At 44.6% G+C, this 14,047-nt stretch overlaps 1 protein-coding gene across 2 annotated transcripts in view; it reads right to left on the bottom strand.

Moving 5' to 3' along the window:
- GRIA1 (glutamate receptor, ionotropic, AMPA 1) overlaps positions 1-9,628 on the bottom strand; it is a 273,885-nt gene extending 264,257 nt beyond the window's left edge. For both annotated transcript variants that reach the window (XM_005870514.2, XM_005870513.2), the window contains exons 1-2: positions 9,161-9,628; positions 6,049-6,186 (exon numbers count right to left, since the gene is read on the bottom strand). In XM_005870514.2, coding sequence (XP_005870576.1) covers positions 6,049-6,186; positions 9,161-9,242 — 220 coding nt within the window. In that variant the 5' untranslated portion in view covers positions 9,243-9,628. The remainder of the gene's footprint in view (positions 1-6,048; positions 6,187-9,160) is intronic.
- Positions 9,629-14,047: the final 4,419 nt, after the last annotated feature.

The raw sequence follows: 14,047 nt of genomic DNA, 5'->3' as shown, positions 1-14,047 counted from the left end.
GTCATATATCTTGAAAGGATGAAAGCTCATTGAGTTTAGACACAAGGCTGGTTTCAAATGCTAGTTTAGGTTCGGATTCATTGCATCATATGGAGAAGACACTACCTTTTTCGGTCTCAGTAGCATCGTCTATGAAATGGGGATAATATCCTTTCAATTTTTGTTATAAATCTTAAATAAGAAAATACATGTGAAGCATCTGGCACATAGTAGGTCTTCAAAATAGTCTTCATTTATCCCACCACCAGCCCTCCATGCTTTTCATTACGATATATAAACTAGGTTTTGAATAGCAGGAGTTTTGCACATCTTTTGTGTTTTCAGCTATATGTTACAGAGTGAATATTAGGTACTATTAGAATGAAATAATAAAATGACAGATGCTGAAGGCTAGACATCAGGTATAAGCACATTGTCCTGCTTATTGGCCTGAGCAAGCAACATCATTTTTATACACTGGCCACATGTACAATAGGGAGTGGCAAGGATTTTGGTAAACTTCAGAGTTTATGCCTTACACTTAAAGAGGACAGTACTTCTCAGCTCTACACAATAGAAGCTGAGCAGGAATGTGGGTCCAGGGTTGTCTGATGTCCTACGTTTTTGTTTTTTTTCCAGAGAAGTCAGAAATCTATATTTTTATGCCATATTTTGAAAAAAAAGTTTATGGACAGTTAGTTTACAAATCTGAAAATGATGAAGGATGCTCAGGCAAAAGCTAAAGGACATTTGTCTATTGTCAATGCCTAAAGTCTTGTTCGAATGCCCTTGGGTTTCCTGAGTAGGTTCACAACAGAAGGGGACCCACTATAATCAGGCACACTACCCCTCAGCTGATAGCCACTTAGGCTCTCAGCATCTTTATGCCGTGTTGTTCCCCGACTCCTGGAGACAGCTGTTCCTTTGTGTTAGGGGACTAGTCCTGTGACATGTGTTCTCAGCAACACCAAATGAAAGATTTACATGGTCTTTTTGGAGAGCAGTTCATATTCTGATGGTAGAGTTGACCTATAAACACACAACACAGGCAACCTTGTAGAACAAATCAACTGGGGCTTAAGAAAGCAATGCTTTCGGGAGCCAGGCAGGTAAAGAAAAGAGAGCAGTGGGCTGGTTTGGAAGGAAGCCATCTAAATCGGATATTTTCTGCTCCATCCTAGCAAGTTGGGGCTACAGAAGAGACATGTTATATTGTGTTGTCAGATTTTTTTGAAATTTCAAAGAGAGCTAAGATACCCAGATTTTTATGTGAAATCCCATGATTCTTAAACACTGTACTAAAACTGGCTTGTGGATGGCCATTTGGCAACCGTTCTGCAGTCCTCAATAAGTGGCAAGTGAGCGGCCTACAACAGTGGTCGGCAAACTCATTAGTCAACAGAGCCAAATATCAACAGTACAAAGATTGAAATTTCTTTTGAGAGCCAAATTTTTTAAACTTAAACTATATAGGTAGGTACATTGTTACTAACTTAATTAGGATACTCCTAAGCTGGCCTTTGCTAAAAACGTCCTCAATCTGATTGAGGTACGTTCCCCGAGGTCGACCCCTTCCAACTCTCCCATCCACACTCGTCTTGTATACTTGTTTCGTCTATCTCCTTTCCAAAAACTGACTTCTGCACATGGGCCATGAAGTTTCAATCGCACTGTACGTGCGCACCCACATGTGGTATTTTGTGGAAGAGCCACACTCAAGGGGCTAAAGAGCCGCATGTGGCTCGCGAGCCACGGTTTGCCGACCACTGTCCTAGAATAAAGTGCCGAGGGCTGTTAGAGCAGGGGCAACAGGTAATGTGCCTTCTTTACCTTTGCACATGCCATTCCCTCTTCCAGGAACACACTTCCTCATCCCTTCCAGCCCCCTCACCTGGTCCTCCTGGAGAGCTTCTGTTTATCACTAAAACTCAGTTCCACTACCACTCTCTGAGAAACCAACCCTACTCCTCAAGCCAACTCTAACACTCCCCACAAATCACTGCTATAGCACATACAACATTACATTTTAATTTTCTCTTTAGAGGACAGTCAGCCTTACAGGGAATAAGGTCCTCAGGGCAGGGAACATGTCTTCCTTTTGTCTGCATTGCTAGTGCTTAACACCATACCTGGGCTTCGTTAAAAGCTCAGAAATGCTTGCTCAGGGAATAGAAGACTTTTTAGATTAAAGAGTTTCTTTCTCAAAGTTTGATGCTCATACTAACTACTGCAGAATCCCCCTAGGGCCAGTTCTTGAATATTCTGATTCAGAAAGTCCAGAGTCTGCCTCTGAATCTTGCTTTAAATAAGCTCCCTGGATGAATATTATGGGCACTAAAGTTTGAGGACCTATGAGCTGAAATGTAACCCCACAAGGAAAGAGGTTGTGTCTTCTTCATTGACCATTATATTCCTATCACCTTGCACAGTGCCTGGCACAAAGTAGGCATATAGCATGTATTTGCTGAATGAATGGATGGATACATGAATGAAAAGGTCAGAATTAAGTTGCATCAGTGCTCCTTAGACTGCTAATAGAAAGCCCAATTAGTAGTTCATCTGTCCCTTTATTTATACTTAACCATAAAGGCACCCAGATAAACTGAATGATCAATAACTACCATCTCTATGAACAATCTCCCCAACACTGCCCTTGTAGGCTTGGAAAAGTACTCAGAGGAGATCCCAAGGTAGTTGGGTTGCTGATTCAATGACTTTATTCTTTAATGATGGCATACTAGGAAAGCAAGAAAGATTGAATGCAAAGAAGACACAAAACTCTCATTTTGGCCAGTGGTGTTAGCAATCTTCCTCTTCTATCTCTTCTGCGTACCCTACCCTATAACTACCATTCTTTCTTTTTAATCCCTGTTACTAACACATTTAGTAGGCGTAGCTCTTCTTATATTTCTCCCTTCCTTTCTCCACCCTCTGGTGGAGGGATAATGAATAGCAAAATGCACAAGAAAATATCAAATGACAGCAAAAATTATAAAAATACAAAGATTTGATTATTTTCTGGTGGTAAAACTGGGGCAGTTAATTTAAAGTAACTACCGGTCCAGATTTCAAAAAGCACCTGATATTAAATCTGAATAAGGTGTACTTTTTTCCCCATAAATGATTAATTTGATGCATCTTCCTTAAAACCTCTCTCCTCCCTTTGACATTTTTTTATTCAATTCCAATTGGGACAGATGTACAGTTCTCACAGACCAATGGACCACATGAACATAGCCCAGATGGTCCCCAGCCTCATGTGGAAGTTAACAGAGAATCTTCCAGGCAGGTTGGGAATGACAGTGCCACTGTTACTACCCAAACTGCCCAGTACCCTCTCTGATCTTAGAGCTAAAGGGAAGAATTAAAGATCTAAGCACAAGATAGCGTTATTGCTTCTCAGACAACCCCCTCAGTAATGTCCCTCGCTGAATTGTAGGCTACTTGAGAACAGGGGTCTTTTCTCATCTCTGGTTTTCTATTGTTCATTACAGATTGAAGAAGCATTGAAAGAATAACCAAATTCACAGGAACCTGTGCACTGGTACATGGCAGGAATCAAGGTCAAGAACCCAGATCCATTCATTCTAGGTTCACTAACCACAATGGATTATATTTCATATTTCAATCTCCCCAATAAATGGCCACCAACCCTATTAGAGATCAAGGCTTAGGTTGTGAAGATAACAGTACAGAAGCACCACCTTTTGCCTCAGAACATTTTCTCCTATTTTTGTCTTCTCTTATCTTGTCCTGTCAGTCAACATCTTGACACTAGGACAGCAGTTAACATCTCTTTCCAACAAGCTGTGTGGTAGACAGTTCTCAGTAGTATGAGTGCCAGCCATTTATTCTTCTTGATTCCCTAAACAAGTAATCCTTCTTGAGTAATGGAACCTTTTGAGTGGAAGTATGACAAAAGCTATGGAGTATGACAAAAGCTTTGGAGTTTTTCCTCAGGAAATAAATTAGCATATTCATATGAATGCAAAAGATTATACATAATCACGGGTTGTTTTTAGATGCATTGATCCACACACCCAAATCTATCCAAACACCCTACTGTAAGTCATATCAAAAGAAATGAGAGGTTATCGGACAACCAAATACTGACTCAAGATTATTCTAGTTTTCCAGGGAGATGGTTTCACAGAACTACAACTCAACAATTAAACTTCAGCTCTTTTTGAAGGGTATCAAATAACACAATAGACAAGATTTTTCAATCTCAGCATCACTAACATGAAGAATTGCTATTTCATTTATTCAATGGGTCACTCTTCTGCAAAATCAAAGCTACAATTTGAAGCACTATACAGTTTTCTTCTTAGGTGCTTTATCAGGCCATTGCCTTACAACATCCAGAAAACTCCCTTTTGCTTCTTGGGTATTCTCAGTCTAATTGATCAGGTTACCATGGGATTGGTTGGTGTATCTATCACCCAGGAACATGGACTTTAGGGTCACTAGACCACCATTTACTTCCTGGGTGATCTTGGGTACATTATATAACCTGTTGAAACCTTAGTTTCTTCATCTCTAAAAGATAACAGTGCTCTGCAGGGCTCTTGTGAGGATTAAATGAGCTAACACATGAAAAGCAATTAGTGCATTGCATAGGCCATAGTAGATGCTCAATACATGGCAATGAATGTTGCTATCATTATCTATAAAATACTTTTAGTTCCTGAAACAAATGTTCTCAATAAATGGAACCTGGTAAAATTATAATTCTTGGAATTTGTATCTACATTATCCTATAAGTGATCTTAGGGATAGGAAGAATTCTGTATTCTCACCTTGAGCCTGCAAACATGTTCAGTTCAAATCATTGAGAGCCCGCCATGAGGAAATGAGGGAAAGAGATGAAGGAAATATGGTCTGTGACTTCTAACACCCACGGCTCAGCAGAAGTCACTGAGCCCACGGTGGCACACAAAACCTATGGTGCCAATTTAAACCAGTTTCGAATCTTAAGTAGTTCTTGCCCATTCAGCTCACACTTCCATGCCATGAGCTTAATATCCTACATGAGCTTAATCCCTGGAGGGAATATGTCTCTACTGATTAATTTTTATGCTTTTATCTGTCATAAAATGGCAATCATGTGACCATACAATTTCCTTTTTAGTCCTAGTTGTCAGAAAAACGCAGGATAGTGTTTGTTGCCCATATTTTATAAGACTTTCAATTCAGATGTCAGAACTTTATTTCCCCCTTCTCCTTCTTGAGGTCACCTCTGTTCTGCGTTATGCTCAAAGTCTGCCTTGCAAAATGTGTCTTAAGCAATCAATCACTTCAAAGCATTTTAGAAATAATCAAGGCACTGATCTTTAAGCAATTATTGGTCATTTCCCAAAATGGAAAACCAGATATACAACTTCTCATATAGCCTTTTTAAAAAATCAAGCTACAGGGACATTTTTTCTTTTTAATTTGCAGACAGGAAAAGGCTTAAGCATTTAAAAAAAATTAAATATATTTTATTGATTTTAGAAAGGAAAGGAGAGGGGGAGAGAGAAACATCAATGATGAGAGAGAATCATTGATTGGCTGCCTCCTGGCCCCCCACTGGGGATCGAGCCCACAACCCAGGCATGTGCCCTTGGCCGGAATCGAACCCGGGACCCCTCAGTCTGCAGGCCGACGCTCTATCCATTGAGCCAAACCAGCTAGGGCAAGGCTTAAGCATTTTAAACCACATTCTCCAAGTAAGACTCTTTAATTCAATGTCTCTCAGAAGTTTCCTAAATACGAAAACTCTTTCAGCTAAACCAGAAAACCTTCTGCGAGGTAGAGGAGATGCAGTCAACCCAAGTACCCATCGTGCTGGCATTTAAAGTTAGCTGACAGTGAAAAAGTGAACCCATTCTATGAGGCATTGCAGGAGCTAAAATGCCAACTGATGGAATCACTCAAAAGGCCCTAGACATTTTTCTTGGAGGGCTTTCTCTTATGAAGACAAATGACAACTCAAGTCATGTTTGCAACACTACCACCTACCCACAGGCCCTCTTCTCATTGGTCGATCGCAGAAAAAAAATCTCAGAAATAGAAGCAATTACTTACATCTATAGGTCATCTCAAAGCTGTCACTGATGTTCACAATATCAATCTGGGGGAGGAGCTTCGGGGGCTCTGTGAGTTGCGACAAAGCAAATCTAAAAGCGGCATGTTCCTGCGACTGCTGGTTTGGAAATAATCCCCCTATGAGGAAAGAAAATGCAACATGGTTTCTGAGCTAGAAACAGATTTGATTCCTCCCCAGAAGGACCCCTTTCTTCTCCCCCTGCCAAACTCACCACTAGTTGTAGCCTTTAGTGGTGGGACTGAGAGTTCAAATAGAGGTAATTGGACACTGAGGCTTACACTTCTGTAGATGCCTTTCATGGGACAAGGGCCTCTAACACACCAGTCACTCTCCCCAAACATTGGATTGTTCACCCCTCAACTCAGCTCAGGTCAGAGAAAACAGGAGAACTCTGACATTTCTCTTTTTCCTCCCTGTGCCAACCACCTAGGTGGCCTTTGCTCTTACATGCACATAAGCCCTTGTTGTGTCTAACTTTGTCCTCTATCGAACCCATTTCTCACCACAGAGCCTTACAGGGGTAGTACTAATAGATGTGGCACAGCGAGTCCTAACTCTGGGGCCCCAGGGGCTTCTCCCGCACTATACCCATTTGGTTTGACACTTTTGGCCTTGGACCTGCCAAGACCTTCATGCGATTTAACTCGCCTATCACCTTGAAGGTTTATTATTCATCTCCTCTGAAAACTCTTGATTTTATGCAAACAGTGTTTTGGTTCTTTCACACTCACATCCCAGCTACCTAGGAATGACTTGTTACATAAGGAATTGCCCTGGTGTGCATTTGCATGATAGAACCTTGGCCTTCAAACAGCTGGGGGCTTAGAATATCCAGAGAATATGAATGTTCTATTCTAGTTAAAAAGAACAACAAAGGTGCCTATTGGAGCTCCAGTTCCAAGAAACAAGAGTACATGGCTTGCCTTTGTATTTACTGTGGGCATGTAAACGAATTAAAATACATTCTTGTGAGTGAGCATGAGCTATTTCCAGAGGCTGCACTACAATGAATGTTTACACAGAAGTTTATCGCAGAGCCCAGAGGAATCATAGTCCCGATGCCAGGCACTTCTAACTTCTTATACAGGGGGGATGTGTTTGGTTTCCAGAACCAATAAATAGATGGTAAGGCTTTTCATAAAGATCGTACAAGGAAAATCAAGTACAACCTGCTAGCAGTGATATTTTCAGCATTTGCTCTACAATTTAATGTTTCAGCCCTTTATTTGAAAACGGAACGATGGTTGTATCAGTTGAACAGCAGGTGGGAGCTAAATATGATGAAAACTCTGCAGAGACACACGGGCAAACATACCATGTACACCCCCCTGCGTTAATCCCATGGCAAAATACACAAATACACTCTGAGAAAGAAGTTCACATATCTGAAGACAAATATTTCCAATTAGCAAGGTATGGGCAATACATAAGTACCAACATAAGCAATGCTACACCTAAAAGCAAGTGATTTACACCTGTTCATAGGCTCCATTTTAAAGAGGAAAAACAGCAAACTCCTTCTGGATTCTGTTGCTCTCCCCTCACCCCCAAGATGACCACACCCCAAAACACTTCCCAGTTCCCTTCCTCCACCCCTGCAGTGAATGAAAGAGAGGGGGTGGGGGTGGGGAGGCAGGCAGCTACAGGCTGGGCTGCAGGGAAGTGCCTCCTGGGAGGCAGGAAGTTTTGTTTTGCGTGTAAGGCACAAACACAGGTACACAGACACAGTTCAGAATGGAGCTTAACAGGTGTCAGGAAACAAAGCAAGTTACTCCGTGGCAATTCCAACCGCCCTCGGAGCCAGCCTGCTGGGGAGGCCAAAAGTGACTGATACTGCAGCACATGCTGCGTGTCCAACAAAATACCAGCCGCACCACAGCCCCCCACAAACACACACAAAAAACACAAGCGATCGGTGATGGGAACTTTCCCTAATGGAGCTAGGTCCCTGTCAGGGGAGAGAAAACAGAATCCAAACCAGCCAAGATGCCTCCAAGCAGAGCAGCTTGCTTGATTCCTCCTCACAAACAGCCCTGAGATGCCGGTCACACTGAATCCCGGGCCCTTGTGGACACGCGTTGTAATTGGTGTAACAGTTCCTGTTTGTTTTGCTTTCACCCATTATTATCAGGAGAAGCAGTGTAGGTTGGCTGCCCCATAAACACAAGGAGGGTGGGGGTCTTCTTAGAAGCACAACAACCAGGAAGGGGGAACAGGGAACAAAAAGACAAGCAGCCTGTGGCAACCAGCTCCAAGTTGAGAGGATGGAGCCCAGGGCTGGGGGAAGCTCAGAGGAGGGGAGAAGAGCGTGTGTAAATGTGTGCATTTGTGTGTAAATGTCTGTGCACAGAAAATCGAAGAGGAGGGAGCCATTGAAGGAGCAGAGAAAAGGCAGGCTAGGAAGTTCCAGGATCCCAGGAGAGGGGACCACCAGCCCGGCATGGCAGACAGCAGAGAGCAGGCAGCTGGAAGAGTCCAGAGCAGGAGGGGAGCCCCCCTGACTTGGAGAGGGTGCTTTTGGCATTATTTCAATGGCTGCAATAAACCCTTCGCTCCTTATTTTAGAGGGTCTCTTTAAAGAGACCTCCTCCAGCTAAGAAATCACTGCCACTCTCAATTAAGTGTCTATGTGGCTACTTAATACATAATCACACACATCAAACACCACAGGTATTTATATAAGTAAACGAAATCAGGCACCATCTACCAAGCAATGGACTTAACTCCTTAAACACCCACCATTTCTTTCCTTGCTAAAGCCTGATTATTTTTATTCCTCCATTTCATATGCTCATGCCTGGAGTGTAAGAGTGTGCGGGGACTGTGTTTGTGTGTGTGTGTGTGTGTGTGTGTGTGTGTGCACGCGCGCGCGCACGCACACACACACACACTTCCCCTCTGCTCTTCATCTGATCAAGAGGAGCCCCCTCCCCATGCTGTGGCCCAAGTCCTTCTCCGATCACCGCAGCACAGCATTCACTAGCCAAGCACAGTCCTTAGTGGGGGTGGGGAGACATAGACACCCCCCACCTCAGAAAAAACCTGGCCAGACCCCAGAAAGTCCCTCCCCAGGCTGCCCCTCTCACTCACCGATCTGGATATTGTTGGGGAAATTGGCACCTACTACCGCGCCTAGGAAACCGGTGCAGAAGAAGGCAAAAATGTGCTGCATATTCCTTTTTGCATTGGCGAAAAAGAAGCCCAGGTCCAATCATAGATTTGGTGTTTCCCCCCTTCCCTGTATTCCTCTCTCTGTTCTGCCTGTTCTTTTCCTCCTGCAGTTCCTTCCTTCCTCGCTTCCTTCCTTCCTTCCTTCCGCGAGGTGTGTGTTTCCCTTGGAATCCGAGCACTTAAACTGCAGCGTTAACACCAACTGACAGCCAGATTAACTGAGCACGGAAAAGAGAAGCCGTCCTCATGCTAGCTGGAGCGCTTGCTCCCCTCTCCTCCCCTCTCCTCTCCTCCTCTCCTCTCCTCTCCTCTCCTCGTGCAGCCTGCCTCTCTCTCCCTCCCTTGCTCTCGCTCCCTCGCTCTCCCCCTCACACTCACACAGGCAGCAAGCTGTGTGCTCATACCCACCAGCCAGCTCAGAGTTCCACAGCTGCCCTCTCTCCCTGTCACTCCCTGCCTCCCTTCCTCACCTCATCCTCCTTCCAGGGTGCCAGGCGAATGGGTGGGAGGGTGGGTGAGGGAGTGTGGTACAAGGAGCTGGGTCCTGAAAGGGACAAAGCCACTGGCCCCTTCACCCGCCCCCTTGCCTTCCTCAGCTTTCTGCCCCCTCCCCCAACCCCCAGCCTGGCAGATGCTCCTGGGAATGTGGGTTCAGCTGTAAGTCAGTAGGTGGCAGGGGGTCCCCGCAATAGTCCTCCATCCACAGGCTGCTTGATCTAGGTCACTTTTTCTAGGAGCGCTCGGGCTGTGCTGGATATATCTCCTGCACTCCACTGGCCCAATTATTCCTACAACTAATTCCTGAGGGGAAGACCCTAGAAATCCCCCCTAGGAGCTTTAGAGGAGAAAAAAAACGCTTTCCCTCCCTAATGGGAGGAGTGACAGTAAGACAAACCTGAGGGTCTGGGATGATTGGCAGGTGCCTTTGCTTGGACATTGTGCAGTCCCTGTGTGCCTTTACGGGTGGAATTGGTGGTCTCTAAACCATAGGCATTGAAAATGGGCCCCCTTCCCCGCTTCCCCTGCATTCTACAGGAGACTATGGCATCAGAATGTGTGGGTGTACATGACGGCAAAGGATACTTGCCCAGAGCAATTACATGAGTCATTTTGCAGGGATTGGAGTGAGAGGAGTCAGACTTCTTACAGTTAGTTACCTCTGGACGCTGGCCATTCTCCTGTAAACTGGAGCTCCATAGAGCCTCCTGGACAGGGGCTTTTGCTGAAATAACTAACCTGTGGGGGGGAACAACTGTGGTCAGGGAAACAGTGTGGGTTCCAGAGTGGCTGTCACTACCAGTCACAGCACTTTATAGTTTCTGAAGCAACTTCACAGTGTTATCCTGCTCTCTCCTCACACCTGTGACAGGCCCACAGCCCCGATTTTACAGATGGAAAAAAGTGAGGCTCCAGGGATTCAATCATAAAGACATGGACCTACTAATATGGAGTCTGGATGCTCAGGACCAACACATATATGGTCTAACCTATGAACTTGAATATTCTGGGCATTACCAATGGGCCCACTCACTGCCCTGGTCAGAATCCCACCTGACAAATGATAGTCTTGGAACGGAAAGTTCACCTTTCCTCTGTTAGAAAGAGGGAGAACAGACCCAATTTTGCTTTGTCACTTGACCATCCAAAACTCCCCACTTCCCTCACCGACCGTGCACACTCTCCCACACTTGCAGGACAGCTAGGAGGGCTGGGATTTGCAAGAAGTATCTGACTGTGTTCGATGGAGCCCCTAGACGTCAGATGCTTTGTAATTTCCCATGCACTCTCATATATATTAATTAGCTCAAGTGATTTTTAGAGCTAATGTTTATTTATTTACCATGTGCCAGGTTCCATGCCAAGCAATGTGTTTGCATCATGTACTTGTGCAATGACACCTGTGGTAGGTCATCTAATCCCCATTTTACAGTTCAAGAAACTGAGGCCTAAAATTCACCCAAGATTCCATTACAAACAAGGAAGAGATTGGGGATTTGAACACAGGAAACTCTGCAATCAGGCCCAAGCTCTTAACCCTTAGGTTCTAATGCAGACAGCACTCGGCAGGAAGATTCTAAAGGTATGTGAACCTCAGCTTGGGAAGGTGAGGGAAGAGATCAGGAAAGATTCCCTCTAAAGTCCCCGCTGACATTAGACGTCTGTGATGCAGTGATTCTGGCTTAAAATATAATTTCTCCGTTTGCATTTTTTTTTGTCTCTTACTATTTTGAATGGTACCTGGGGAATCTTTTAAGATCTCTGAGCTTTATGCCTGGTAATAATAATAATTAGGCTGTCACTGGAAGCTTCACACTTCTCTGTCACCTTTCAGAGGAAGATCTCGAAGCCCTTTACAAGAATTAATTAGCAAAATCTCAACACCCACCTGGAATAGGCAAGACTTGTTTTGCTTACTTTGGAGGAGAGGGGCTTAAAGGAGTCAAAACCATGCATTTTCTTCAATCATTATAAATCATGCAGTCAGATAGGTTTTCCTAAAATATAGCTCTTCGTTATTGCTTTGTTCAAATATGGACAATGACTCCCCTTGGCCTATTAAATATATAGAGTTGTTCAATCCTATATAATAAAAGGGTAATATGCAAATTTACCGAACAGTGGAACGACCAGTCGCTATGATGTGTACTGACCACCAGGGGGCAGACACTCAACACAGGAGCTGCCCCCGGGTGGTCAGTGCACTCCCACACTCCCACAGAGGGAGCACTGCTCAGCCAGAAATCAGGCTGATGGCTGGCGAGCACATCAATGGTCATGGGAGCCTCTCCCGCCTCTGCAGCAGCGCTAAGGGGAGCGGGCCTAAGCCATCTGTCAGATATCCTCCAAGGGCTCCCGGACTGCGAAAGGGTGCAGGCCGGGCTGAGGGACCCCTCCTCTCCTCCCCGCCCCCCCACCCCAGTGCACGAATGTCATGCACCTGGCCTCTAGTGATTAAATAAACATGGAGGTTATACATTTCAAGTCTGGGCATCTAGGTCTAAGTACATTTAGGTTCAACTGTTTGCCTTCAGAATTCTCTTCAAATATTGGTGGAGAACATATTCTGTATCCAACAGGGTGTCAGGTGCTTGGGGGATATGGAAAGGAATCAGATGCACAGTCCACCTCAAGGCAGGTGAATGTGGTAGAAGAGAAAGACAGATGAACTCAGTCATCCAAAGCAGACCATGGCACGTGCTCTAATAGAGATGTAAACACAACACAGGGGAGCAAAGAAGGAAGTGACCGAACATCTGTCTGTGGGGAGCCAGCAGGGCTTTCAAAGAGCTGAGCTGTGAAGGAGGAAACTACAGGCAGAAAGTGAGGGCCGAGCCCAGGCAGTGTTGCCAAGTGATTGAGCATTGACCCATGAACCAGGAGGTCACAGTTCAATTCCTGGTCAGGGCACACCCCCCCACCTCCCCCCTGTTGCAGGATTGATCCCCAGTGGGGAGCTTATAGGAGGCAGCAGATCAATGATTCTCTCTCGTCATTGATGTTTCTATCTCTCTCTCCCTCTCCCTTCCTCACTCTGAAATTAATAAAAACGTATATTAAAAAAAGAAAGAAAGTGAGGGCTGAGAACAGAGATGCAAACCAAGGGAAGAGCACCTGCAAGTGCTGGAGGCCAGAGAAGATGCCTCATGTGGTGCAGACGCCCATGCAGGGTGGGGAACATAAAACCCAGACAAGGTCAGGGTCAGGATTTGAATGAAAGCCACTGAATTCCTGGCAGACAATGGAGAGCCATGGGGTAGTTTTTTAGTATGATAGTTCTATACCAGGAATGTGTGTGAGGAAGAAGACACTGACCTCAGCTTCAGAGGTTAAGACTACATACCATCCACACCCTGGACAATCTATGCTGATGTCATCCTTCATTAGTTCACCATGTCAAACTCCTTATAGCTTCCAACCCTGTTTGCCATCCCCAGTATCCATCTTGGAAGGTTTGACTGTTCATAGTCTGTTGTGACTGATGGCAACCAAACTGTACACACACATGGCACGTTGTGATTTACACAGCATTTGTACATCCATTATTCATTTCATCCTCCCAACAACCCCACAAGGGCAGGAATTGGAACCTAACTTACACATTAACCAGTTAACTGCCACGATATTTTGAATTTAATTAAAAAAGTTCTGCTGCTTGCGTCTATAGTCGGTTATGGTGTACAAATGGTTAAGTAAAAACTCAAAGTGGTAGATGAATGGTTCTCAACTGGCAGTGAACTTCTCTCCCAGGGGATATTACGCCATGTCGACAGGCATTTTTGGTTGTCACACTTGGGAAGGTGCTACTGGCATCTAGTGGGTAGAAGCCACATGTGTTCCTTAAAGTCAAAAAAAATGAGTACTGTGAGGTACTCCAGGCAGTGGGCAGGCCGGAGGAAAAGTCCTCCTACTGTGCTCAGAGATGGTGTGGCACCCACTCCTAAGATGAATTACGACCTGTCCCAGCCTTTTTTTTTTTTTTTTTGCATACTTTAAGTTCCATTATCATGTAGCCAAAATAGCCTAAGACTTATTTATTTGGCTTTGGATTTACACCACAAATCAAGAAGAATGGTGCCGGGCAGGGATTACAAATTCAAATGCCTTCTTGGGCCAAGCAGGAAATGAATGAAGTGAGTCACATCGGGGAGAGGGCAGGGAGGGAAAATAGAACTAGAGGGCAGACACCCTGTCTGAAGGTGGTTGTAAGAGCTCAATAGCAGCTGATAGCAGCCCCTGTATGGCCATATCTTCTGATTTATTTTTCAAAAGAAAGTAGAAATATGGATGTTTAAAATTTATTTCTAT

The sequence above is a fragment of the Myotis brandtii genome, unplaced genomic scaffold (assembly GCF_000412655.1).
Source record: "Myotis brandtii unplaced genomic scaffold, ASM41265v1 scaffold32, whole genome shotgun sequence".
Classification (NCBI taxonomy): domain Eukaryota; kingdom Metazoa; phylum Chordata; class Mammalia; order Chiroptera; family Vespertilionidae; genus Myotis; species Myotis brandtii.
Note: the sequence above shows the minus strand (reverse complement) of the source record. Positions and strands in the feature narration are given on the sequence as shown.